Source organism: Centrocercus urophasianus, unplaced genomic scaffold (genome assembly GCF_019232065.1).
Source record: "Centrocercus urophasianus isolate 14NV4802_14NV808 unplaced genomic scaffold, USGS_Curo_1.0 seq_26, whole genome shotgun sequence".
Lineage (NCBI taxonomy): Eukaryota > Metazoa > Chordata > Aves > Galliformes > Phasianidae > Centrocercus > Centrocercus urophasianus.
This window is the reverse complement of record NW_024884822.1, coordinates 13,873,131-13,896,274: the sequence shown is the minus strand read 5'-3', so window position 1 is coordinate 13,896,274 and position 23,144 is coordinate 13,873,131. Positions and strand designations below refer to the sequence as shown.

Sequence of the window (23,144 nt, the reverse complement as noted above, 5' to 3'; positions counted from 1 at the left end):
ATCAGGAAACAGCACATCAAGCCACCTAGACAATTCACCGAGGTGCTTCCCCTGCACAGGCAGCAGTCCAAGGGTTATTGTGAACGAAAAGATTTCCTTGTGTAGCAATTGGGCAGATCAATACGGGGGGGAAAGGTGTTACAACAAAGGTGTGACGACAGAAGGACCAACGCGATAGAGAGGTGCTAGAAAGGAAGAAAACTGCTCACCGTATCAGAAGATTCCAGGTTTGCAGGGGAAGCTTCACCAAGGAGGGAGCTCCAGGAAGGGACCCTTCCCCAGTGGCTGTCAGCCTTTAAATGGGGTGTGAGAGGTGCAGCCAGGCTGCAGCCCTTCCAATCACAGCTGAATTGCCTTCACCTGTGCTCCCAGGTCCTTCCCCAGGTGCTCCATCAGTGGTTCAGGCCAGGACTCAGCAGTTCCCATACACAGTGATATTCCACCAAGATCATTATGTAAATTGATTAGCTGAGATGCATCCACAAACTTTCTGCTCCAGTACCATCACAGCACTGAGCCTATCAGCTGGGGCAGCTTCATACAGCCACCACCAGCCCCGGGGAGCCCCAAGCACTGAGAATACGTGAGCATCCCATGAATGCACCTGTTCAGACAACCTCAAATGAAATTCACTGTTTGAAGAACTTCAAGGATTTCAGATGAATGTTAATTGCTTATAATTTAAAACCACTCAGAATAGTTTCCCTCAGTGTCATTGGTAAAGAAAGAGCCTTACTAACAAAATGCAGATTTAAAAGAAAATTCTCTCTTGTGAGACAATGTGCAAAATAGCCAGAGCAAGCAAAGAGCAGCTCTTCATCTGAAGTGCTTGGAGGGAAACATGGCTAGCTGCACACTGCTACAAAACACGTGTGAGCACGGCTTCACGATCTCCTATGGGTCAGCTGAACAAAAAGACTTCTGTACTGAAACCAGTGGCAGGAGCACAAGGCTTGAGATGGGATTTTCTCCTCAAAGGGCACCACATGCATGAGCACGTTCAGCAAAGACAGATAAAGGGCCTTAACAAAAGAGAATGCATTACCTTCAGCAGTACAGCCAAGGTGGCCTAAATACAGGCAGATGCAACTCTAAAGCTGTGGGGTGAGTGCTGTCACAGAAGAGCACTGCAAAATACACCGCAGTGGCAGCAGAGCAAACTGCAAAGAAGCAGGTTTGGTGAGTGACTCCAGGTTAGAGCTGTGAGAGGCTCCCCTGGAAGGAACACAAGTGCCCCAGCACAGAGCAATGTCACCAGTAACAAAATTTGACTCTGGATATGCTGCTCGATCCCAAGTTGAAGCGAGCTCGCTATCATAAGGTATTGTATAAAAGCAGTGAAATAGATAAGATTAAAAACAAAACAAAACAAAAACACAAACTTCTTATTGTCATTTATTTTAAAAACCTTATTCAAAAATACTAAGTGATACAAGTCCAAATATGATCAAAAATACTGCAAGAAAAGATCTGGGGGTATTTCTGCCTGTACTTCCTGGCGGCTATGAAAACAAAGCAAATCACTGCTTGCAGCACTTCATTTCTAAGGCAGCACTGTGCCCTTGGGTTCCTCAGCCAACAGCTGTGAATCTTTCCTTTTTCCCCAAATGGTACATCACTGTTCCAGCACCCAGCCATTAGTTATGGGTTCTGCCCCGTCGTTATTTACATATTTACCAACTTGAAAACAAAATCACCGACAGAATGTACAGAAAACTACGATTTTATATTTTACAACTCATGGAAACATAAATAATGGAAGTAGAAAAGACAAGGTTCAAACAGAACAGACCACCCTACCGTACCGCTAACTTGCCTCACACTGCTGTGTAAGTAGGAGAGTTGCTGGCTGCAGACCTGCAGTCCCACACTGCTATTTCCATCTGCCTGTTACCTGGGTCAGAATAACAACAACACACAGCATTCTTACTCTCTCAGCCCACTCCTGTTGATTACAGACCAAGCCACAGACCTTTTTTCCCCAACGGATTTAAAATTCAACAGAAAGCTTTGCTGTATTGGAAGCCTGTCAACTACCTCTCTTTCAGTTCAAGGCTTATTTCCCATTCATTAATTCCAAAAGAAAATGCAATAGTCGTTACTATCAGTGGGACAGTCACGAAGCTGCACACCTTCTCACAGATCAGGAACATTTTGCAATAAGTAACTTCTGAAATCAAATGCTTTCTACATAATTATTTTTAAATGATTTGCTGCGTGAGAAATGCAGAAATTACAAAGCTGTCATGCCAGCTATTCTGCCTAGAATAGGATCAAGCTATGCAAAGCAAGAACAGAACCAAAAAAAGACAAGATGAAAGATCTGCAGCATCAGAATTTGAGCACGGGAAAAAGCAATTGTATTTTAAGTTTGCAATATAGCAAGATTCATGAGCCATATAAGTGATTAGCAAAGAGATATTAATTTGATTTAGTGATGCCAAACTCATTAATTTATTAGACCTAAAATATTTTATGCTTTTTTTTTTTGATTGGTATTAAGATTGCTCCAGACAGAAATGAAGAAGCTTAACGAATGGAAACGGCACTAATTGTTAAACTGCACCTCTACAGCTGATCTAAAATCTGACCAAAGTAGCAAACAGACACGTGTGCCCTTGATCCTGCATGAGGTTTAATCTCAAAAACACCCAGCTCCAAGAGACTACCTCTCACTTCAGCACAAGTGGCATGTTTAGAATACCTGGGTATCGTTACATGACTAGGCAGGCAAAGAGTGATAAGTTGAGCAAACTGAAATCACAGTGCTTTCAAAATACGTAGTCATTAGTAATTTTGAGAGAAGGCATTGCTTCGTTAACGTTTTGATCCAAACGATGATATTCCACTGTTCTGGAGCACAGCCCATCCCTCCATCTTCGGCTCTGAACCAGTAAGAAGATCTGAAAGAAAAAGAAGCCCAAATTTACATTGTGCTATGGAGAAGCATTTTGGTTTTGACAGCCAGCTTAACAACTGTATTCACACCACAGCACTGCCCAGTTATCCTGGCAACGATATTACTGCTGCCATAAAACACAGCACCAGAGTCAGACATTTTCACAGCATCCACGCCATCAAATGCTGACAAATTCAGTTGCAGTTTGGCAAAACACAGCACTCAGCACTCAGCCCATCATTCCTTCAGTACAGATATTTCTGTAGCATCAGTGTAGTGCATGCACTGTTTATAATCCTGTGCAATACCAAAATCACCTTCACACTACTTTGCTCAGCTCCCACGGCTGGAACTCAGTCATACACACTGCCAGCATTCAACACGAACTGATTATCAATGCTATCATTTCATTTTCCCATCTAAAATGCTTGATTCAAATTCATTTTCACTATAGAGATAAAAATGACAGTAATGGTCTGCACATTGGTGGCACAACTAAGATAAGTGACCAAAGATTTCATTTTCCAAAAAGCTAAGCTCCTCCTCTGAAACAGCTCAGAAAGCAATACGACTTGGTTTCACAACTCAATTCTCTCAACCTTTCAAAGCACACTTACTTTCCTCTTATTGTGATAGGTGACATAAACAACAGCTACTAAGAAGGCAACTATAACCAGGTGAAAAAAGAAATGGCTGTCCTCTTCTTCTTCCAAGCCAGAGACGGACACATATTTGATCTTTTCATCCAGCGACTTGATCTCCTCGTTGTAATTGCTGATGGTGTCAGAGTCATCATCTTCTGGCATTTCGAGGAGGTCTGGGTTGTACCTGGAATTTGATGTCATTTCAAAAGTATCATAGTCATCCCCATCTGAATCCAGAATTTCTTTTTCTACGGGCGGTGAACTATTCAGTGCATCTTTCAAATCTGTCAGAAGGTCTTCCTCCTCAATTTTAGTATCCTCGGAAGCATCAACATCCACCTGAGATACAGGACTAACAGTCACCACACGAGAAACGTACAGCACAGAATCCTCTTTTGCTGTGGATGGTTTTCCTATGGTGACAGAACTGATTTTAGCTGTTGTGGGGCTCGCCTCCTTTTTTGTTGGGGTTACACTCTGCCAGTTGTCTGTCAAATTTTGGGAGCTGCTCAGGGTCTCATTCTCATTTCCAGAAGAAATATTTTGAACCAGTTCTGTTCTCACAGGATCTGAGAAAGGGATGAGAAACAGTCAATATTAAGGACGAGGCACTAACTTCAACTATAATCAGAAATTACTGCAGGCACAGAGATGAAACCTTACAAAGACAGGCAGGACAGATTTCGTGCCACAAACCTTTTTAAACCTTCACAGAAATACAGAATCCTGCGCTTCGGCAACTTCAAAAGAGAAGCCTTAAGTGAGACAAGAGCAATAACCTGAGTTATATAATAACTCCTATTGGACACGTGTGCCAAATTCACATGCTCATTTCCCAGACTCGGAAGGTCAGAGACGTATCTTTGCTCCCCTTGTAGATTTGTACAGACCTGATCACTTGGTCACCATCTTCCCTACAGCCACAGCTGTTCATCACCAGGGAGATCTGAATCAGGAAGTAACACTCTGTAAACCTGACCTGTTTGCTCTTTTCTATTTATTTCTTTTTAGAATTAAAAAAAAAGGCTACTTATAAACTCCCAGATCCAAATCAAGGAGGCACCTTAAAGGTGAAGAAATATTTTAGAATCTCAGCAGGCCTCTCAATTGGAGAACCATACTGGACTTGTATTTTTGGCACGTCGAACTTTATTTACAAGAACAAGGAACAAGACTTCCATTAAGTGCTCCCTGCCTCACCGGAAAGTTACAGGTTCTAGAAACGAAGCACTGAGCCAACTGCTTGTGTCAAGGTACTCACAAGTGAAATATTATTCAGGGGATGCTGAATCATGTCATTCAGGTACACATATAGATACAGAGGATCAGTTACAACACTTCTTGTTCGTATGGCACCTCTTCCATACCCTTTAATCACGGAACAGAGAAGACTCATTCATCCCATGTGAACCAGATATGATGGTTTCTCAAGGCTTAAGCTCCAAATCAGCTCTTTAAACACTTGTCATTGCTGAAGAAATTATTAGTCCAAACCAGAACATCACCATTAACTGTTCAGTTCTTGTAGAAGACAAGCTTAGGGAACTCTTCTCTCCTCCCAAGAATCAAACCAGCTAATTGCATACGTGGAGATGAATATGAGGAAAGGCAGCTGCAAGGAAAGTCTCACATTTATAGCTAGTTGGGTTTTAGCAGACAGATCAGTGTTATTAATTTACTCAATTTAAAACTTCACAGAGACAAGAAAATACACTGGATGCAAATTATTTCGTTATTACTATTTGTCTCTCATTCAGAAAAGAAAGAAGACTCTCTCTACAAATACTCCAACTTTTGAACTAAGTAATTCTGATGAACATCTCTCTCTCTCTCTCCAAAATCTGCTTCTTTCATTAGATAGGGAAATGAAGAGAACAGTTCACAAACATTTCTCATCTAAGTGCTCAACCAGAAGGAAGAGCAGAAGGGAAGTAGATACAGATTCTTTGTACCTTGCCCATAGGAAGGGCATGTCAACAACTGCCCAGTAACACCTCCACATCTCCGGACTGTGATGTCAGAGCCCAAATATAGTCACATTCGGTTAATTCTCTGGAAGGTCACTTGCATCAAATTAAAATATACATGCTATTAAAGACCTGATCAGCAAAGCAAAGAACACCGCTTTATTTTATCCACCTTATTCTGATCACAAACGAGCAAGAAGGAATAACTTCCTCTTATTCCCGGAAAATTTTGGCTCTTTAACAGGAGTGGCAAGCTTAGCACCAGCACTAATTGATGATATCCACTCAAAACTATTTGGCACTATAATGGGTGGCTGCATTGTTTGCAGTTACACAACACTGTCCGATGACATTAGACATGGTGCCTGGCCCCAGAGCTGCCTTATCTTCAGAAACAGATATTAATGTTTAATTGTGGTGACAGACAAACTAGCAAACACTGCTTGTAAAAATATCTGACAGGGTTACAACTGACTTCCAGGGAAATTTACTTCTTAGAAAGCAAGGTGGCTTCTGGAACTAAAAACTGTTCGTTTCCTACAGTTTTCTGTTCCACACCCTGAGCCACCTGCTCCATTATTCCCCACCCATCAGCCAGGCAGAGCAGCTGTGGGGACACTGCAGCACTGGGGCAGGAAAAGAACCAAAGGTGCAGAACAGCGCTGTTCTGTCCTTCAGATGCTCTCTTCACCACCCGAGCAGCAGCCCACCTAAAACAAACAGCAATTCACTGCCTTTGAAACACATCTTATTGGTAAAGCTGGCGTGCAGGTTCAAGAGACCAAACTAAGAATCAACAGCAGAACAATACAAACTTTATGAATGCAGCTCCAAAGGTCACATCTCCTATTTTATGATGTCAGCCCAAGCCATCAGAGGCAGATGGTGGTGGTGAGGCAGTAAAGGTCCGAGCTTCCCACCCACCAGCATTCCCTGCTGCCTGACAAGTGTTCCTGGATCCCAACCCGGCTGTGATCACAGAGCACCCAGCTGGCACCGCAGCCTCCTCCACTGCTGCACTTGTGGCACGTGCAGCTCCTCGTTCATCACTGGCAAAAACGCACAGCTGACGGTGGTGGCTGCGGGGAAGAACTGCTGCTTTTGGGATATCTGCGGTGGTTTCCGCGGAAATAAGCGGGAGACAGAACTTTCGGAGCGAGCTGCGTATGAAGAACAGCCGGGAGAGGAGCAGAAGCGGGGTTAACGGCACAGCACAGAAAGCGGGCGGCACACGGGAAGACAACAGTCAGGAAAGCAGTAACGGCGGGAGCACGGAGCGGACGCCGCCGCCGGCGGGTCGGGTGGAACCAGGCCGATTCTTAGATCGAAATGTGCTGAATGTGAATGTGATGAAGAAGAAAAACAACGAACCACGGCCGGGCGTCCGCCCTCAGCACCGCCTCGCCCCCACACAGCCGGCGCCACCGCCGGGGCCCGCCCACCCCCTGCCGAGCTCACCGGAGGCCTGCGGGCCGCGCGCCGCCACGGCCCAGCCGCACAGAAAGACGAGACAGAGAGCGCGGCCCGCCAAAGAGCGCGCGTCGCCGGCGGCCGCCATCTTGCCGGGCACTCCCACGGACGTGGCGACAGCACCGCCCCCACGCAGGGAGGGCGGCGCGCATGCGCAGGAATGAAGGCCCGCGCGCCGGACGTGAAACCGCCGCGCGCGCGCCTGGGCGGAAAGCGACGCGCATGCGCTTTGGGGAGCGCGGTCCCGCGGCGGTCGGGGTGTCGCAGCGGGGAGTGGCGGAGCGCGGCGCTGACGGGAGCAGGGCTGGCCCTGACCTCAGCTGGAGGATGGAGGCCGGGCGCAGGCTCTGCTGGGCCCGCGCTGCCGCCAGAAACGCCGGACGGATTTATGGACTTTAACACGAGAGAAATAACTGCCCGCCCTTATCCCCAGTGACAACCATGGCAGCTGGGGGTTGACGCCCCAACCCTGATGAGCATTTCACGAGGCATTTTAACAGCGCCCTCAGTAACTCCTGGTTATCCCTGAAGCATCTGCCTGTTGCTTCACCCATCTGTTCACAGGCGATAGAACCGTATTATCATGTCTGAATGGTCGGAGCCATTCCACACAAGCACCAGTCAGCTTTCATGCAAGGCAGCCAAGATTGGGCAGAAAGTCTGAGAAGGTGAAAAGAGCCCTTATTTCTCGTAATGCATTAGAAAAAATGACAACTCTGAAGACCAAACAGCTGGGGCCCATTCCTCCTCTCACACTCTGTATTTTTTGGTGATTCTCCTGATTTTTAATTCATGTATTTTCTGAGTTCTTTAACGTGTGCCACCAAAAAAAGCACTGAACTGCTGACAATTTCCCTGCAGATCCAAAGAAGCAGTACAAAATCATCGCCACAGTTCATACACAAAGTCAAAGTAAAAGGTGATATTTCAATATTTTATTCAAGTTGGGTTTGGTTTTTCTGTATCCAGTTTTAGTAGTGTCAGGTACAACACTTTGGGGTCTATTTCCACACAAAATGGAAGACTCTAAAAATGTACCCATTTAGTTGCTAAAAAAAAGTGGTAATAAAACAAAAGTCCATTTTGAATTTAGTGATGCAACTATGTGATTGCAGTTACAAACACTTCCCTGACTATGGCCCTGTCTTACAAGCTTTCCATTCAGTGCAAGGGAAAGGAACCACAGGACAGGTAGTATTGGCTGAGTCACATCAAACCTTCTTGGCAGCAGTTACACAAAGTAGACAACCTAAAGTGTTCTGGAGACAGCTGTAGGTGTAGAAGAACCAAATGAGACAAACCAGTTGTGAAACATCCATCAGAACAAAAAAAACAATCCCTTTTTTTCAGGCAAGTTTGCACATTCCACAGTGAATTGAGGCCTTAAGTGCCAGAACGTTTTGCATAAGGAATTAACAGTACAGCAGTGGTCTGCAATTCTCGACATAACAGTTCTTGTATCACACTAACATATTCCTTGTGCAGTCAGTATGTTCGTAAAGGTAATACCACCTTCCTGTTTGCTATCACATGGCAGCTGACAGATAAGATGGGCAATAACATCCCAAAACAGAAAAAAATAAAAGCCTGGAATTCAGACTTCTTAGAATGCTTTTTGTCTCCATTTCTGAAACATCATTTTAAAGCTTAGCTGTCTTTAACCAGGACTAGCAGGACTGATAAGCATTACTTGCATCCCAGACATACAACATTGAAAGGTACACTATATTCTGAAGGTAGCTATGCTGTATTTTCAAATCAACGATTGTAAAATCTCTTCTTATGCTTCAAATTCCAATCCCAGACCAAGTTTGTGACCACCTGCATTGACATTCTTGCCATCCAACAAAGCTGACAATGTCAGCTTGATACCTGCAAATAGAGAGAAGCGAGAGGAAAGACAAGTTAAAACTTGGAATGAGCTTTACATTCAGTAACTGCAGGATCTGTGTTGCTGCTGTAATTTGCTGAGTGGCTGCATTCGTGTGATTTGGCAGCCAGCCACGTAACGTCTGGACTTTTTCAAGCAGTCTGCAAATATTAAATCTTTCTGAATTCTCAAACTTAGGATAAAACAAACCACAGTGACAGAGTTTACTTTTTATCCTTCCAAATAACTGAAGCTCTCAGTGGGTTCACTGCTGGCGGCCTTCAGATGAATCTTATTTTAGACTCAGGTATAAAGAAAAACTGGCACCTTGACACTTATTCACCTTTCTACACCTCTTTAAAACACTGGGATGAAAAGCCCTGAGCCACGTCTGATGTAGCAATCAACCTGTTTGGTATCCTGGCAGCAGATTTTTTAGACTACATTAAAACCACTTGGGCAGCTGTAAGACTGCCTTCTTCCTGGACCAGCAGCCCATGGGAACGTCACATTTTCAAGCAAAGAAACTCAGTGACAGGACTTGGTGTCTACAAAAGAGTATGTGATGGTCAGTGGTTGTTGGTCTAGCAATTCTGGTTTCAACAGGCATCCCAAACTAACAGAGCAGTCCGTGCAAAAGTTCACCACTGGGTTGCCATACAGAACAGCAGTTACAAAACCAACCACATACTGTTGCACAAAGCCTCTCTGATATTTCAAGACTGAAATACTATTTACTGATCTCTGAATTCCTTCTGCATAGACTTACCTGGCTTTAAAGTCTGAGTGTATCCCAGTCCGATCAGACTGGAATTGTTCACTTTAGCCTTAATGGAGAAAAAGACCACATGTAAAGAATTTGTTGTCTTTCTTCAAAACCCCTCCCACAAATTAAGTAATGCCTTTTAAATGCATAAACAATTTCACGCTTCAAATCACACACACACAAAATAATCTGGAGTTAACTTTTGCTGTAACTTAAATCCAAAATCAATGCATCTGTAGTCACCACAAACTGTGCTTTTGTTGTCCACATTTGTAATTTTTTCAAAAATGTGGACTGAAAATTTCTCAAAACAGTGCCCAATAAATATGACAAAACATTCTGTATCAGTTTCAAGGGAAATCCAATAATTGTGCTCTCATGTGGCCAAAAGGGAGACAAGTGGAGGCGTGTGCCAATCGAATTGGCAATAGAGTTGGCACATGCCATGGAATTGCCCCAGAACTACTTTCCTCATTGATGTAAAGTTGCTTCACATTCCTACTACAAGAAGCTACTTTCAAAAGCTTATAAATGTATGGCACTCACAGAGAAACAGGCATCTGGGTCAATCTGATACTTGGCTGCTATTCCAAAGTGAGTGTTGCTGTTACCAGCTGTCCAAGCAAGATTTACAGCAGTTTCCAGTTTATCATTCACCTTCTGGTAAATGGAGCCTCCAAATTCTGTTCCATCATTCCTGGAAGGAACACAGCAGCCGAGGTTTAAACTGTATCCCAAAGCAATCTTTTTTTTTCCCCCTCCAGTTAGATCTCTATTTGTAGAACATTCACTCATTTTAATCTCTCGGTAACAACAAAGATTTTGGCCAGATTGGTTATGAAGTCATTTTTAAATGCATAAATTCATTGAAGGTTACCATATTTCAACAAGCAATGTATGAAGAAAAAAAAAAAACCAACCACGAGAAACTATCAAAAATAAATTAATGATAACGATGACAGCCTCCCATTTTCCCTGCTCTGTAGACAGGAATCTTTGTAGAAAAAACATTTATTATTCTCTATGAAATAACTGCATTCCCAAACATGCACCTTCCTGGTGCCCAGAAGAGGCTGCACCTCCATCACAGCATGCTTTTACCTGACACAGATGAACTGCATCACAAGTGAAGGTGCCAATTTAATTTCCGAGTCCGTCAGCTCTTACAAATGAACACCACATGTAATGGCCTTTGTGGTCTGTCTGCATTATAGAAGTCTCTGGACTTGAAACTGAAATGAAACTCGTTTGGGTTTGCAGAGAGCTGCAGCCATCCACAGCATCCACAGCCCACAGTCTGGCTACCGAGCAGCAGAACTTCCAGTTACTGCTTACACCAGGGACACAGAGGGAATAAAATGGGGAAAATGGAGTGCAAAACCTTACAGCACCCAGATGACAAAAACAATAATTTGTGTAAGCACTGCAGTCCCTCTAAACAAGCGAGCATCTGAACGTCCATTGTAACTCATTTTCTTAACAGAGGACACAGCACAGCTTTACACCACAAGATCTTTGCAGATAAATACCTATTATTATTTCTAAATTACGAAATAAATGGGCTTCAATTATTGGACAACAGCAAACCGTCATTGATTTTACAAAGCAGCCTTAGAATCTTTCCACTTGTACCTCTTTGGCACAGTGCACATGAGGTCATAACAGTTGCACAGTGATCGCCTAGTTCAAGGTCGAAGCAATAGCAGCAGCTTTTTAAACTGTCAGAGCAATTCTTCCAGAAAAAGGCTACAATACTTCAGATAAGACTGAAGCTCACATATAACTGCGTGTGCTTGGCTCTCAAGAAAAGGAGGAATTAAAAAGGACTGAGGAGAGCTGGTTACACAGGCAGATTTTGTGCAAGGTTCCCATACAGCTCTGTCTTGACCTGCAACATTAGGGGGGGAGTCTGAGCTAAGCTCCAATAGTGAGGAAAATCATATTTAAAACTAGGAATTATCCAGCCCTGCCTCCCTTTAGTTATCATGAATTATTACATTATTTTAAAGTTAAAAAAAAAAAAAAAAAAACAAAGCTGTTTTTAATTCTAGTAATCGTAATAACACTTTTCATACATAGATCAAACACATTACCCCTCTATGGAAATGCAGATATTAAGGCACCATGAAGGAAAGCAACTTGCTCAGGCCCCTGGCTGCTCTGTGAAGCAGGCAGAGCAGAAGGCGATGCCTCAAGCCCCACCTTCTTCATTCATCTCCCATGCCACAGCATCCTTTTGATGCCCTGAGCTGCCTAGATATAAGGACCCAGCACGCCAGTCATGCAAATTCCAAACAGGCCAGTTTCCTGGATTTTACACGCTTCAAAGTTGAAACATGCCATCAGCACCCAGCTAAGCCATTAACATCAATAATTAAGCTTTCTGTTCACGTCACATTTGCGTTTAGTATGAATGCTAAACAAGGAAAGGAGGCATCCTCTGAAGATCATTCATCATCCACTCATAGCAACAATGACCTGATAACAGACCCTCGGGGATCCAAGGAACAGCAGCAGGGGCTCAGCTCCCACTGTAATGCTCTGATGTCATTTTCTGCTGTTGCTTTAATCAGGAGTAACAGCAATTACTGCATTTTATAGCAAAAGCCAATAATACAGTGTTTTGAACTACAGTGTAACAAAGTCGGAAGCCATCATGCTTGAAGGAATAGTTCATAACTGCTGAGTGGAGGGAACCCCTTGTATTGGTGTGATGAAAGTTTCTGCCCACATTTTAGTGCTTTGGCAGTCCTTCAAACACGCTGCCTGGGCTGTGAAGGTTCAATTGTTCTGTAAAGCAGCTTCCTAAAACAGATCTCTGCAAAACAGCGTGAGACAGAACAGAAAGCCTTTGAAGCAGCAGCTCCAGGAAAGCAGAAGGGTTGTTCAGCCCTGAAATGGGAACAGCCTGCAACAGCTCTGCTACATGCAAAATATGCAGTTACCCAAGGGAGTGGTAAAGGGGGTGGAGTAGGGATTGCCTAATCTTAAAAATAATAATAATAAATAATAATAATTTTTAAAAAGCCTGTCTTATTAAAGACATTAATTGCTTTTTTTTTAAGAGGAACAGAAGGCACAAAAACTACATTTGATGAATTTAATCCTGGTTTCTCTCTGCACAAACGTTCAGAAAACACAAATGCTTGTGTATAGATGTATAGATTACCAGGAGTTGCAATACTAAAGCAAACTTTTCAATCATATCCCTTCCAGTCTTGAAATGAAGCCAGTCCATATCTCTTCCACTGGATCCCCTTTGTCTGTTACTGTCATCCTCTTATCCTGTTGTAAATTCCTTCTTCTACAGATCATACCACTATAGTTATTCAATTTTTACGTGTGCAAAAGGGAAGCACTGCTTTTACTTCAACATTCCTGAACAATATTTTTGAAACCCACTTGTTTTATGATTTCACTAAGAGATTTCAGAGGTCACTGTGTGTCTTTGCGTGTCAGAAGGATGGACTATAGATGCACCCACATACACGTGGAAAGCTAATGCAACTGTAAAACTCAGCTTGCCATCCCAAATGAAGAAGCAATGTCAGAGCCACCTCTCCCTCTTTTCCAGTTTTGAAATTCTGCCCCATCACTGTTCTGGAAGCATCAAAATCCTCTTAAATTCTTTTGAATGCCCATCCTCCAATACTTACACATTAGTGTGAAGCTGGAACTCATCGGTCTTGTAGCCAACAGCAAAATTGCTCTGGGTCACTCTAGACTTTGCTGTCTCAAAAGTCATTTGGTAACCTGCCAACCAGCCCTCGTAGCCAAGCACCAGGGCTCCACGTATCGAAGGACCGGCGATATCAAAATCCATGTCGCAGCCCATGTTGATGTGTTCCCTTTTGTATCCTGTCTTAATTTTAGCACTCTTTTTCCTAAAGCAAAAGGAAAGAATCTCACATCCTTGAAAAGGCACTCTCAGGTGGCAACTCAATCAAATCAGTTACTTTAACTCCATGTAACAGATTGTGAGGATAAAGTATACGTACCTGGAGAGTCAGGAAACGTCACCGCCTTAGGTTTCACGTATGAAAAAAATGCTTTCATCCACAGATCAGTAGATGCAATCACAGGCACTGCGGTGCTTTTCTACGCCCTTCTGAGCTGCATTCTGCTGAGCAGCAGCACAAGTCGCCAGACTCGAGGTGACAAAAGCAAATCCTCACCACAAACTGATTTCTCAGTAGTTTAGGAGTGACAAGGGAATAACAGAAACTAACAGTTCACAGGTTTGCCACAGACAGAAGCAGTTCACCTTTTGTCTCAGACAAACAGCTTTTAGGCAATCCTGGTTACTGCATAATTTCATTTATTCTGACAGACAACAACAAACCACTTTTTTGCCTCCAGCTTCCCAGGGGAAGGTCTCAGCTGCTAAGGAAGCAGGCTGCTTCAGTGGCTCTGACAGCCCCCTTTCCTCCTTATGACGCATTAGAGCACTCCGTGCTTACAGCCATAAGAAAGCTAATTGCAGAAACAAACTTTCCCAAGTCACTTCCTTCTTTTAGACTACTGGCCAGGACAGTGCTTGCTCGTGTGTCCTTGTGACTGCTGACATCAATGGAGCAGATCCTCACACTGCAGGAGTAACATGCAGCTGCTCTTCTTTAAGGTTGTTCTGTTTGTTTTTCTTTTCTCATGTCTCTTTTTTCTTTGACCAAATCATTTACTGAAATCCTTTCAGAAAAGTAAGGCTGATATGAAATTTCTAATCAACTGCCCACTTCAGCTAGCAGAGTCACCAAGATCTGCAAAACGTGCTGCATCAGACCTGTATAGAGATTGCTCTCTATTATTGCAATTATTATTATTATTTCTGACTCAGGAATTTATGAAGAACAGGAGTCCCAGAAACGCTAGCATTAGCTTGCCTGCAATTACTGCAGAAGCTAAGGAATAATTATCAACAAAAACTGGAGACTATTCTGGTTGACAAATGCAAAAACATCCAGTTAATTCAGAATAAAGAATGGGCAGCAAGCAGTTGGCAGTGAGGAACACGACATTTCAGTCAGGATGAAGCCACCATTGGGGGACTACAGCCACTGCAGCTCTGAGCAGCTCAGAACAGACCATTGTGGCTCAACTGGCAGCACTGATTGCAAAAAGATAATCAAGAGGGGAAAGAAAAAATAAACCAACATACAGCCCTACAGCTGCTGCTTAATCCCTCTGGCCCACATAACTGTGGCATCCAATCGCAGGGTGCAGCACCACGGCACTCTGCAGCCAGCAGGAACTCAGATGACAAATTCAGCTTGGGAAAAGAGCCCAATTACTGTGTCGACCTATTAGAGCCATGGCCAACTGGCTTGTGGAGCTTGTTAAGCTTTGCATTACAGCTGATTTGTCTGGCATTTTTTATTCAGGCAGGAACGAAGCACTCGTTTTCTGCCATGGCCAGAAGTAAGCAACAGGGGCAGAAACAAAACCTTTTTGATTCTGACTGTAATTTCCAAGTTACTGCATTTCAAAGTTAGGTTTAGAGAGTGATTGTTCACTAATAGTTCAATATACAAGATTTCATTGTGCATAGGCAGACTATTAAATGCCTTGATGTCTTAGGTCAACAGAAAGAGTAAAGACGACAGTACTTTGGAAGACTAAAACAACCAAAAAAAGCTTTGTGTGTGTGTGTCTCTGAAGCTTACTAACATCTTACCCAGTGTTAGGTGAGAAGGAGGAGTCAAAAGTCAACTTCAGGCCACGTGCAAGCTAAACAGAAAAGAAATTCACTGGTTGGATTTCTAATCAGACATTGTCACAAGTGAATCTGGAAGCTGCATGCTTTAGGCCAAAAGTTACCTGGTCTTCAAGAGTGATCTCAGTTCCCAGCGTGTTGTCAGTGTTCCACTTCTCTGTGAACATCAGTCCATATTCCACCCATCTGTATTTGGTTTCCAAGCTACCACTGACTTTGCTCGTTTCTGAGTTTGCAGAACCTGAGCTTGTAAATTCCTGAAGAGGAAAAAGGAAGTTATATACATCACTCTGTTTTTCGTACTCATGCAATCTCTGATCCTTGTAGAGTCATTAGTCATCGTAATTTGGGACAATAAGACCTGCATCTTTCTCAAAGATTTAAGAACATGTTTGCAAGTCATTAACATCAACATGCCCACAGAAACGTCAGGGAAAAGCAGCACTGCCTGCTGAAGGACGTGGGGCAGAGAGGAGAAGATTCTTACCACTGGTGTAACACAGCATTGGCAGCTAGTCTGAGAGCTCAGTGTGTGAGCTGTACCTGTGAATGGGCACACAGGGCTGCAAGTGCTTCACAGAGATGCTCTTAAGATCAGCTCCAACACATGGTTACATGTCCATTGTATGCGTTAAGTGTGTGCTAAGAGCAGCACACAGCACATCCCTGCAGCACCTGCTCCAGGTCCTGCATAAAGGCATGGTAACTTGCAGGGCTATAACATCTGAAAGCTGATATGGGGAGAGCAAGGGAGACATTTCTATTTTTAAAAAGGGCAAACATAGGAACACTGCCACGTTTGGGATTTCAGTCCCTGCCCACACTTACCAGTCCATTCTCAGATTTTGTTTTCAAATCAAGTTTTATTAACCCAAAACCTAGAAGATGAAGAAAAACATGAATTATGTGCAAGTTAATTTGAAAAGCATGTCTGATTGACTCCTCAAAGCTCCTCTCTAAATCTGCTGTGAACTATTAAAATAAAACAAAATCCACAACATGGCTACAGCTGCTGAATCCCAGGTTGTAAAGCAGCAGCTTACACAGCTCACGCTGCCTTCAGGCAGCAGCCCTGCTGCCCTGCATAGCACCAGGAGCAGCCTAGGTAAGAATGCCTTCATTCATACTGAGCAGCAGCTTTTTCACTAGGAAATTACTGACATCAATAGTCCTATTCATGATGGATGGAAACAGTCAAAATGCAACACCCTGTTTGCTCTCAAAGCAGACAACAGACCCACGGGGAACATGAAGACTTTTGTGCAAGCAAGAATAAGTCACCTGCCTTTGCAGGCAGCCATGGCAATGTGAAGCTAGGACACAGGAAACTGTGGATTCTAACGGAAATTAGTGGAATATTTATCAGAGAAAAATAACAAAATCGTAACAGTTTCAAGAATCAGAGAATCACTTATTGTTGGCTTTATTTACCATATCCTTTGGTGAACACATCTCTGGCAGACTTGCCCAGATCAGCATAAGCAGGTGGAACAGCCATTTTCTGGGGGGGGAAGAAAAAACAGGAGATGGTTACGGTGCTCAGAAAGCTGTTTATTTAATTTGCTTAAGCAAAAAGCAACTAAAGCCTGATTGCTAAGTTTCAGACCGTTTTCTATCCACAACCTATCAATTAGATATAGGCAGAAGGAAGCAGCTACAGCAAATACTGCGATTTGAGTTTGTCCTTTTGCTAAGTGATAAACATGCATTTAGCACTGAGACTGTAGAACAAATACATTAAAAAAACTAACAAAACACATGTAAGTTGTCTGTGCCTTTCCAAAGGGCTAAGAGTTGTGCCCTTATCAGTAGAACCACAGGAATGAGTGACTTTTTAAACAACTTCTAGGAAACCCTTCTGTTGCTTGCAACTATCGATGTGTTCTGATGCAAAGAATTAGAACGGCAAGGTCATCCTCCCAGCAAATGTAATCAGAACAGACATCCAGCAGCTGTAACTCCCATCCCTCCCTAACTGACAGCAGCAAATGGCTAACACTGATGTTAGCAAAATCAACAAGTGCTCATTCTTCACCTTCCATTTTCTTTGACTCTGGAATTGCTATTAACAGATACAATTTCTCCTTAGCCATTGACCTGGAAGTGTTTTCCTGGTGAAAACCCAAGCTTGATGAGAAGAGGAATGAAGGGACGCCATGAATGATCCTGAGAGGAACAAACCAACTAAATCCATATTCTGTTGTTCTAGGGAAGCAAAATCAAGTGATGTGAAATAGTGTACACTCCTGCCTTTTTATGCAAGACTTCATTTTACAAAAGTGAAGGAGATGAACCACGCATGCAGAGCCGGCCCTCACTGCACCACAATTCCAGCCAACCTGAGCAGCAAACTCTTCCTTCCCTTCAGCCACAACAGAGCAGCTGGCTGCGAGCACCAGGGACGCAGCCTTGCCCAAAGCCTGCAGCCTCTGTAGCAGGTACCACCCCACGAGCTGCAGATAGGCATTCCTTTGGGCAGCCGCTCGGCCCAACAAGCCGTTGCCTGTTAAAGCAGGATATTGCTATTGCATAAGAGAGGAATCCCTATCCTAGAGGGAACAAACTGCATCTGGTGGCTGAATCAAAGCCAACCGTCTTCACAGAACGCACTGAAAGCGGAGTGCGTGCTGCGATGCTGGGGACACAAACCTGCATGGAACCACAGGACCATTAAGGCCGGAAAAGACTTCCAAGATGACCGAGTCCAACCCCACCTCACCCCCCCCGTGCCCCCCAGTGCCACATCCCCACAGCTCTGGAACACCTCCAGCACTGGGAATTCCCCCCCCTCCCTGTGCAGCTGTGCCCATGCATCACCACTCTTTGGAGAAGAAATTTCTCCCAGTATCCAACCCAAACCTTTCTTGAAGGCATGCATCAAGAAGGCCCAACATGTCCAGATAAAGCTCATTAGTAAGTTGCAACTCCACGTGAGTAAGCAGCCAAACAGTTACATTTAGAAAATACTATACTTATATTCTGAGCAAATTTCCAATTAGTTTCAGCTGCTCATATTAGGCCTACATGTCTCCATTTCTTGCAGAACGCTGGGATTTAGTTTGCAAGCACTGCTCTCTACAGGAGAAACCATTTCAAAAGTGGATCAGATGTGGTTCTGGAAACAGAAAACCAGCCTTTAGAAATCAATCAACGAACAAAACAAGTATTAACAGACTTCTCTGAAAAGATCCTCTGCTCCTCACTGAAGTCCCCAAAGCACAGCACCATGTGCTGGAGATGGCAGCCCAGGGCAGAGCTCGGGGGCGCTCATAGGGCCCCGTTTGGAGGGATGGGTCATTAAGGCTGAGGAATGCATCCTCCCAGCCAGAGCAGCGTGGTCTCAGGAGAACCCTCTGATGGCTATTCCCATTTAGCATCATCAAAAATTCAAAATGCTAAAATCCCTCCACTTGAAAATTAGATCACACAGCTCCGCCAGCTGCATTTTGGCATCTATCAGACACGTTTTATCAGCAGCCCCTTTGAGTCACTCATAAAAATCAAAATGTTTTCTTGAAATTCGGATGCCTTGTGTGTTTGGGTTGGGTTTAGCAGAGCGTTTGTGCTTGCCAGGTGGACAGGCCAGGTCAGGCTGCAGCACGGCCACGGCTGCCATGGGACAGCAGGTGATGCTGAGATCTCCACTTAGACAATTACTATAATTAAGGGACAATACTGGAAGCCAAATCCCTGTTGTAAGGCAAATCAGGTAAAACACACAGAACAAGGTGCTTGAAACGGCTGAGTGATGAAATATGCATGTGCTGGTTAACTTTGCTGTTGACATCAGCAAGAACAAAAATAATTATTTCTGTTTGCCTGGGCTAATCAAAGCCTCTCGTTTAACAGATGGAAAACAAAACTGATTACATCCTGTGCGAATGCAGGTTGTGAGACAAGCATGCTTAGCGGGGATTCAAACTCTTAAAGGATCAAGGCATGGCCGTGGCCAAGTGCCCTTGCTTTTCACCAGTAGGATCCCAGCACATTAACTCAGATTAGGATAGGAGAGAAATGAAATCATTGCTCTCATCCTTCTCCACTTGTGCAAATATCTCAGAGTGACCACAAACGACAGCTCCAGCATGAAGCAGACCAAAGAGATTATGCACTGTATGTTCAAGCAGTAAAATATTCCCATTTTCTTGAGTGGGCAACACTGCCATGCAAGTCGTGACTGAGGCACCCACAGCCCTAGCCAAATTTCACTGAACACAAGGCAGCCCAGCAGAACGAGTTTAAATATTTTCCAATGTCACAGGTGGCAAAGTTTCAGTCTGCAGTGTGGTTCTGGTTCAGCCCCAACAGACAGCAAGCCATCAGAGCATCCTTTGCAAATCTGAGTCCATTTCTGTGATCGATTGCTCTCTTACTCGATGCTTCCCCAAACAGACTTATCAATAGCATGAAATTTACATGAGGGGGAAGAGCTCTCAAAAAATTTAAAATAAGAATATGAACAATGGATGACTGAATTTCCAAGAAGACAAGGGGAGTCCATCAGATTTGTGGCTAAGAAATTTAAAAGGCTGGATTTAACCTTACTCTAGTCACATTTTTCCTAATAAACTTGAACCTGTGCAGCATTCCTTGATTAATAACCATAGGCCTAAATGCTTCTGCTCCCTGTGCCCATGAGCACTACAGCTCTGGCATGCAGCAGATGCATCCCTCCGACACATGGACTGGGAGGAAGGGCATCAGGCTGTGACACCAACCGTGCTGGTATCATCACATGAGGGTCTTCTGCCTCAAGACAAAAAAAAAAAAATCGGATGCATTTCCTATTTATCTCCTTTATGGAAAGGAAAATTGTTCCTTGGTATGAAGTAGCTCTTAAGCACGTTTCTGGGCTCGCAGCTGTGCAGCCGTTTCCCACATGGTGCATCAGCAAGAACCCACAGTGCTCGGTGTGTGGCACAGCGCCCTGCCCTGCCAGGGGCAGCACTGACTGCTGGGGCCGGTGCTGGCTCTGCAGTTTGGTTTTTCCCACTCAGATCTCAAAGCCATTCAAGCTTTTCATTCATTACGCCCCGTCCTTGGAGGTGTTCAAGGCCAGGGTGGATGGGGCCCTGGGCAGCCTGGATTAGCATTAAACGTGGAGGTTGGTGGCCCTGCATGTGGCAGAGGGTTGGATTCGTGATCCTTGAGGTCCCTTCCAACCCTGGCCATTCTGTGATTCAAGCCATGATAGCAGTGTGCTCTGAATCCCAATTCTGCAGAGATGTAAAAATAAACTAAGTGGCAAATGATCCGGGCAGTGCCATGGGTCACACACCACGTCAGGCATGGACACAAGTTTTTTGGGATGCTCTGCATTATGGAACAGAATACACAATAACATTTTCTGCCCCAACTTGTGCTGTGCCATCATCCATCCACAGACCATCATGGCTCCAAATTTACAGCTCTGCAGCCTGCAATTTCATTCATGCAGGTATTAGTGAAATGTGCAGCGTCCTTGTGATGATCTACAGCACCTGCAGGACAGCAGCCTTGCTTTCAAACTACGTAACCATAGAGCAGATTTCGTTTTTAAGGATGGATTTATGCCATGGATCTGTAGCACAACAAACACTGGAGCAGAAGGGAAATAAACAGCTTAAAATCAAACGTAAATACTGTGATTTAGTCTGAACTAATATTTACAGAATTAAAGAAAGAAAGAGTCTGCTCTTAATTGCACGGGTATAAATTATGAACAGCGTTGTACCAAAACCCCTAATTAAGCTATCACAGATAAATATCAATTTAACAGAGCTGTGGATGCCGCAGCTTGCTGTAGCTGCTGTTTGCATTAAAAGTGCAAGAAGGAAGAAGCACACATGCTGTGCATTGAATTAAAAAATGACAGTAACTCTCAGCTCCTTTCAGCTGCCTGCAGACCAGGAGAGGAGCAGTGCTGCTGTCACTCCCAGCAGGGCCAGGGCCCTCCGTGCACTCATAGGGGCACAGCTCAAACATGCTCATGGACACATCCCTGGTGCCTGGCCCCTCTGCAGCAACGCCTCACATCCATCAGTAGGGCTGACTAATTAAAAACAACGCCTTCCCTCCCGGCACGTTCTGACACCTTGCTCCTCCAGCACCAAAGAGCAACGCGGGTTCTCTCTTCCTACAGCACACGTAGGTGAGGAGCTCCCTGACTGCAACCCGTGGGGACAAGAGGACATCACTCCTGCTGCCAGGGCAACCCCATTGATGCCCCACATCATCACATCCAACTCATGCAGCCCCAAACAGGCTGGAATAAAGGGTGCAGACTGTGGATATGTGTAAGCCTCCCACAGAACGCACTGGGTGCAGGATTTATTGCAGGGTGCCCTGTAAGGCCTTTCTGGAAGGAACTCCGACCAGATCACACTGATTAAATCCCCTGAGGCAGACAAATCACAGAATCATTAAAGTTGAAAAGATCATCTAAGACCATTAAACCCAACTCCACCCCAGCCCCACTGTGCCCACTGACGTGTTCCCAAGAGCCCATCCCCGCATTCTGGAGCACCTCTGGGGATGGTGAGCCCCACTCCCTGGGCAGCCCATGCTCATCCATCACCGACAGAAATTTCTCCTGATACCCAACCCGAACACTCAACCATCCTCTGCATGAGCAGAAACCTCCAAGTGCTCCTGATCCCCACCATACCGCATTGGGCTCCATGTCAGCATCGTAATGAATATTCCCCAGAATATTCCCCAGCGTGCACAGGTCAGGAAGGATGAGTCAGCTTTGCTTCACTTTCTGTCATTTTTCTCTCCTTTTTTTTTTTTTTTCTTTTTTTTTTTTTCTAAACCAAACCCCTCAGGACGGACAGACGGACTCCATTACCCTCCAGCAAGAGCTGTCCCCAGCGAGGCTGTGACGAGGCAGAACGGACGCAGCTCCCCGCTGCAGCCGCCCAGAGCTCCCAGGGCAAACCCGACTCCCGCCCGTTCCCAGGCGGCCATTTCCCCCCACCCCGAGAACCGAATTCGAAGAGAAAGAGAAACTAACCCGGCAAACGGACGCCGCTCGGCTGCTCGGGGCTTCTGGGGTAACACGAGGCCACCGGCCGCCCCCCCGCGACTCCCCGCAGCCGGAGCGAGACAGGGCAGGGCAGGTGCCGGGCCCGGCTGCCTACCTTCGCTCCGACACCAGGAGCCCCGCGGCTCAAAGCTCCCCTCAGCAACGGCTCCCGACCCGGGGGGCTCCGCCACACCCGGCCTCAGCTGTCACGGCCCAGGAGCCGCGCCGTGATTTCGTAACAGGGTGCCGAACATTACGTAAGAAAACAGTTATTCGCCGCTGTGACGCGCCTCAGAGGGCAAAAAGGCGAACCGCCATCGGCTGCCACCCGGCACCGGCCATTTCCCCCCCCCCCCCCCCCCCCCCGCCGCGCGGCGACCCGGACCCCCCTCGCCCTACCTGGCCCCGCCGCGGCGGCAGCACCGCGCGCTGCGCTCCGCTTCCGGTGCCGCCTCGGGCTGCTGCGGCTCCCCCTGACCCCGTCCCGTTCCGGCCCGGCGCGTCCCCGGCCTCTGCGGTGGCGGCTGCGTGACGGCGGGCGGGGACGGCGGGGAGGGGACGGGCGGCGGGGGCGGGACGGGGCGGGCTCTGCAGCCGCGCCGGGAGCCGGGAGCCCTTCCCGGGACTCGGCGGCACCGACCGACTCCGGCTGGATCAGGACGCAGCACCCCCGAAGCGGCACCGAGGGACCGGCGGAGCGCGGCCCTCAGCCCCAGCTGGAAACTGTGTCGGGTTGGAATCCCCGTTCCCGCAGGTAGCTGGGCGGGTTGTGAGTCAGCAGGCGGCCAGCATCCCGGGGCACGGCCGACCGC

The 23,144-nt window shown here is 45.5% G+C and overlaps 2 protein-coding genes across 2 annotated transcripts; both read right to left on the bottom strand.

Annotated features, from left to right (window-relative positions):
• Positions 1-1,382: 1,382 nt before the first annotated feature.
• CUNH5orf15 (chromosome unknown C5orf15 homolog) lies at positions 1,383-7,068 on the bottom strand. The gene is made up of 3 exons (XM_042826643.1): positions 6,969-7,068; positions 3,517-4,112; positions 1,383-2,903 (listed from the first exon to the last, which is right to left on the bottom strand). Exons 1-3 carry the CDS (start codon positions 7,066-7,068, stop codon positions 2,772-2,774), a joined length of 828 nt encoding a protein of 275 aa, XP_042682577.1. The 3' UTR covers positions 1,383-2,771.
• Positions 7,069-7,900: 832 nt separating this feature from the next.
• Positions 7,901-22,800, bottom strand: VDAC1 (voltage dependent anion channel 1). Its single transcript, XM_042826459.1, has 9 exons — positions 22,732-22,800; positions 16,758-16,827; positions 16,155-16,204; positions 15,431-15,583; positions 15,288-15,340; positions 13,273-13,500; positions 10,163-10,313; positions 9,620-9,677; positions 7,901-8,852 (listed from the first exon to the last, which is right to left on the bottom strand). Exons 2-9 carry the CDS (start codon positions 16,822-16,824, stop codon positions 8,761-8,763), a joined length of 852 nt encoding a protein of 283 aa, XP_042682393.1. The 5' UTR covers positions 16,825-16,827; positions 22,732-22,800; the 3' UTR covers positions 7,901-8,760.
• Between the last annotated feature and the right edge of the window lie 344 nt (positions 22,801-23,144).

Excerpts from the sequence above, each read along its gene's own strand:
- CUNH5orf15 (XM_042826643.1), bottom strand. The coding sequence starts at position 7,068 with ATGGCGGCCGCCGGCGACGCGCGCTCTTTGGCGGGCCGCGCTCTCTGT. Across the intron at positions 4,113-6,968 it reads GCGCGGCCCGCAGGCCTCCG|ATCCTGTGAGAACAGAACTG; the intron begins GTGAGCTCGGCA and ends TCCCTTTCTCAG. Across the intron at positions 2,904-3,516 it reads CCTATCACAATAAGAGGAAA|ATCTTCTTACTGGTTCAGAG; the intron begins GTAAGTGTGCTT and ends TTTTTCTTTCAG.
- VDAC1 (XM_042826459.1), bottom strand. The coding sequence starts at position 16,824 with ATGGCTGTTCCACCTGCTTATGCTGATCTGGGCAAGTCTGCCAGAGAT. Across the intron at positions 16,205-16,757 it reads TGTGTTCACCAAAGGATATG|GTTTTGGGTTAATAAAACTT; the intron begins GTAAATAAAGCC and ends TTCATCTTCTAG. Across the intron at positions 10,314-13,272 it reads TTCCAGCTTCACACTAATGT|GAATGATGGAACAGAATTTG; the intron begins GTAAGTATTGGA and ends TGTTCCTTCCAG.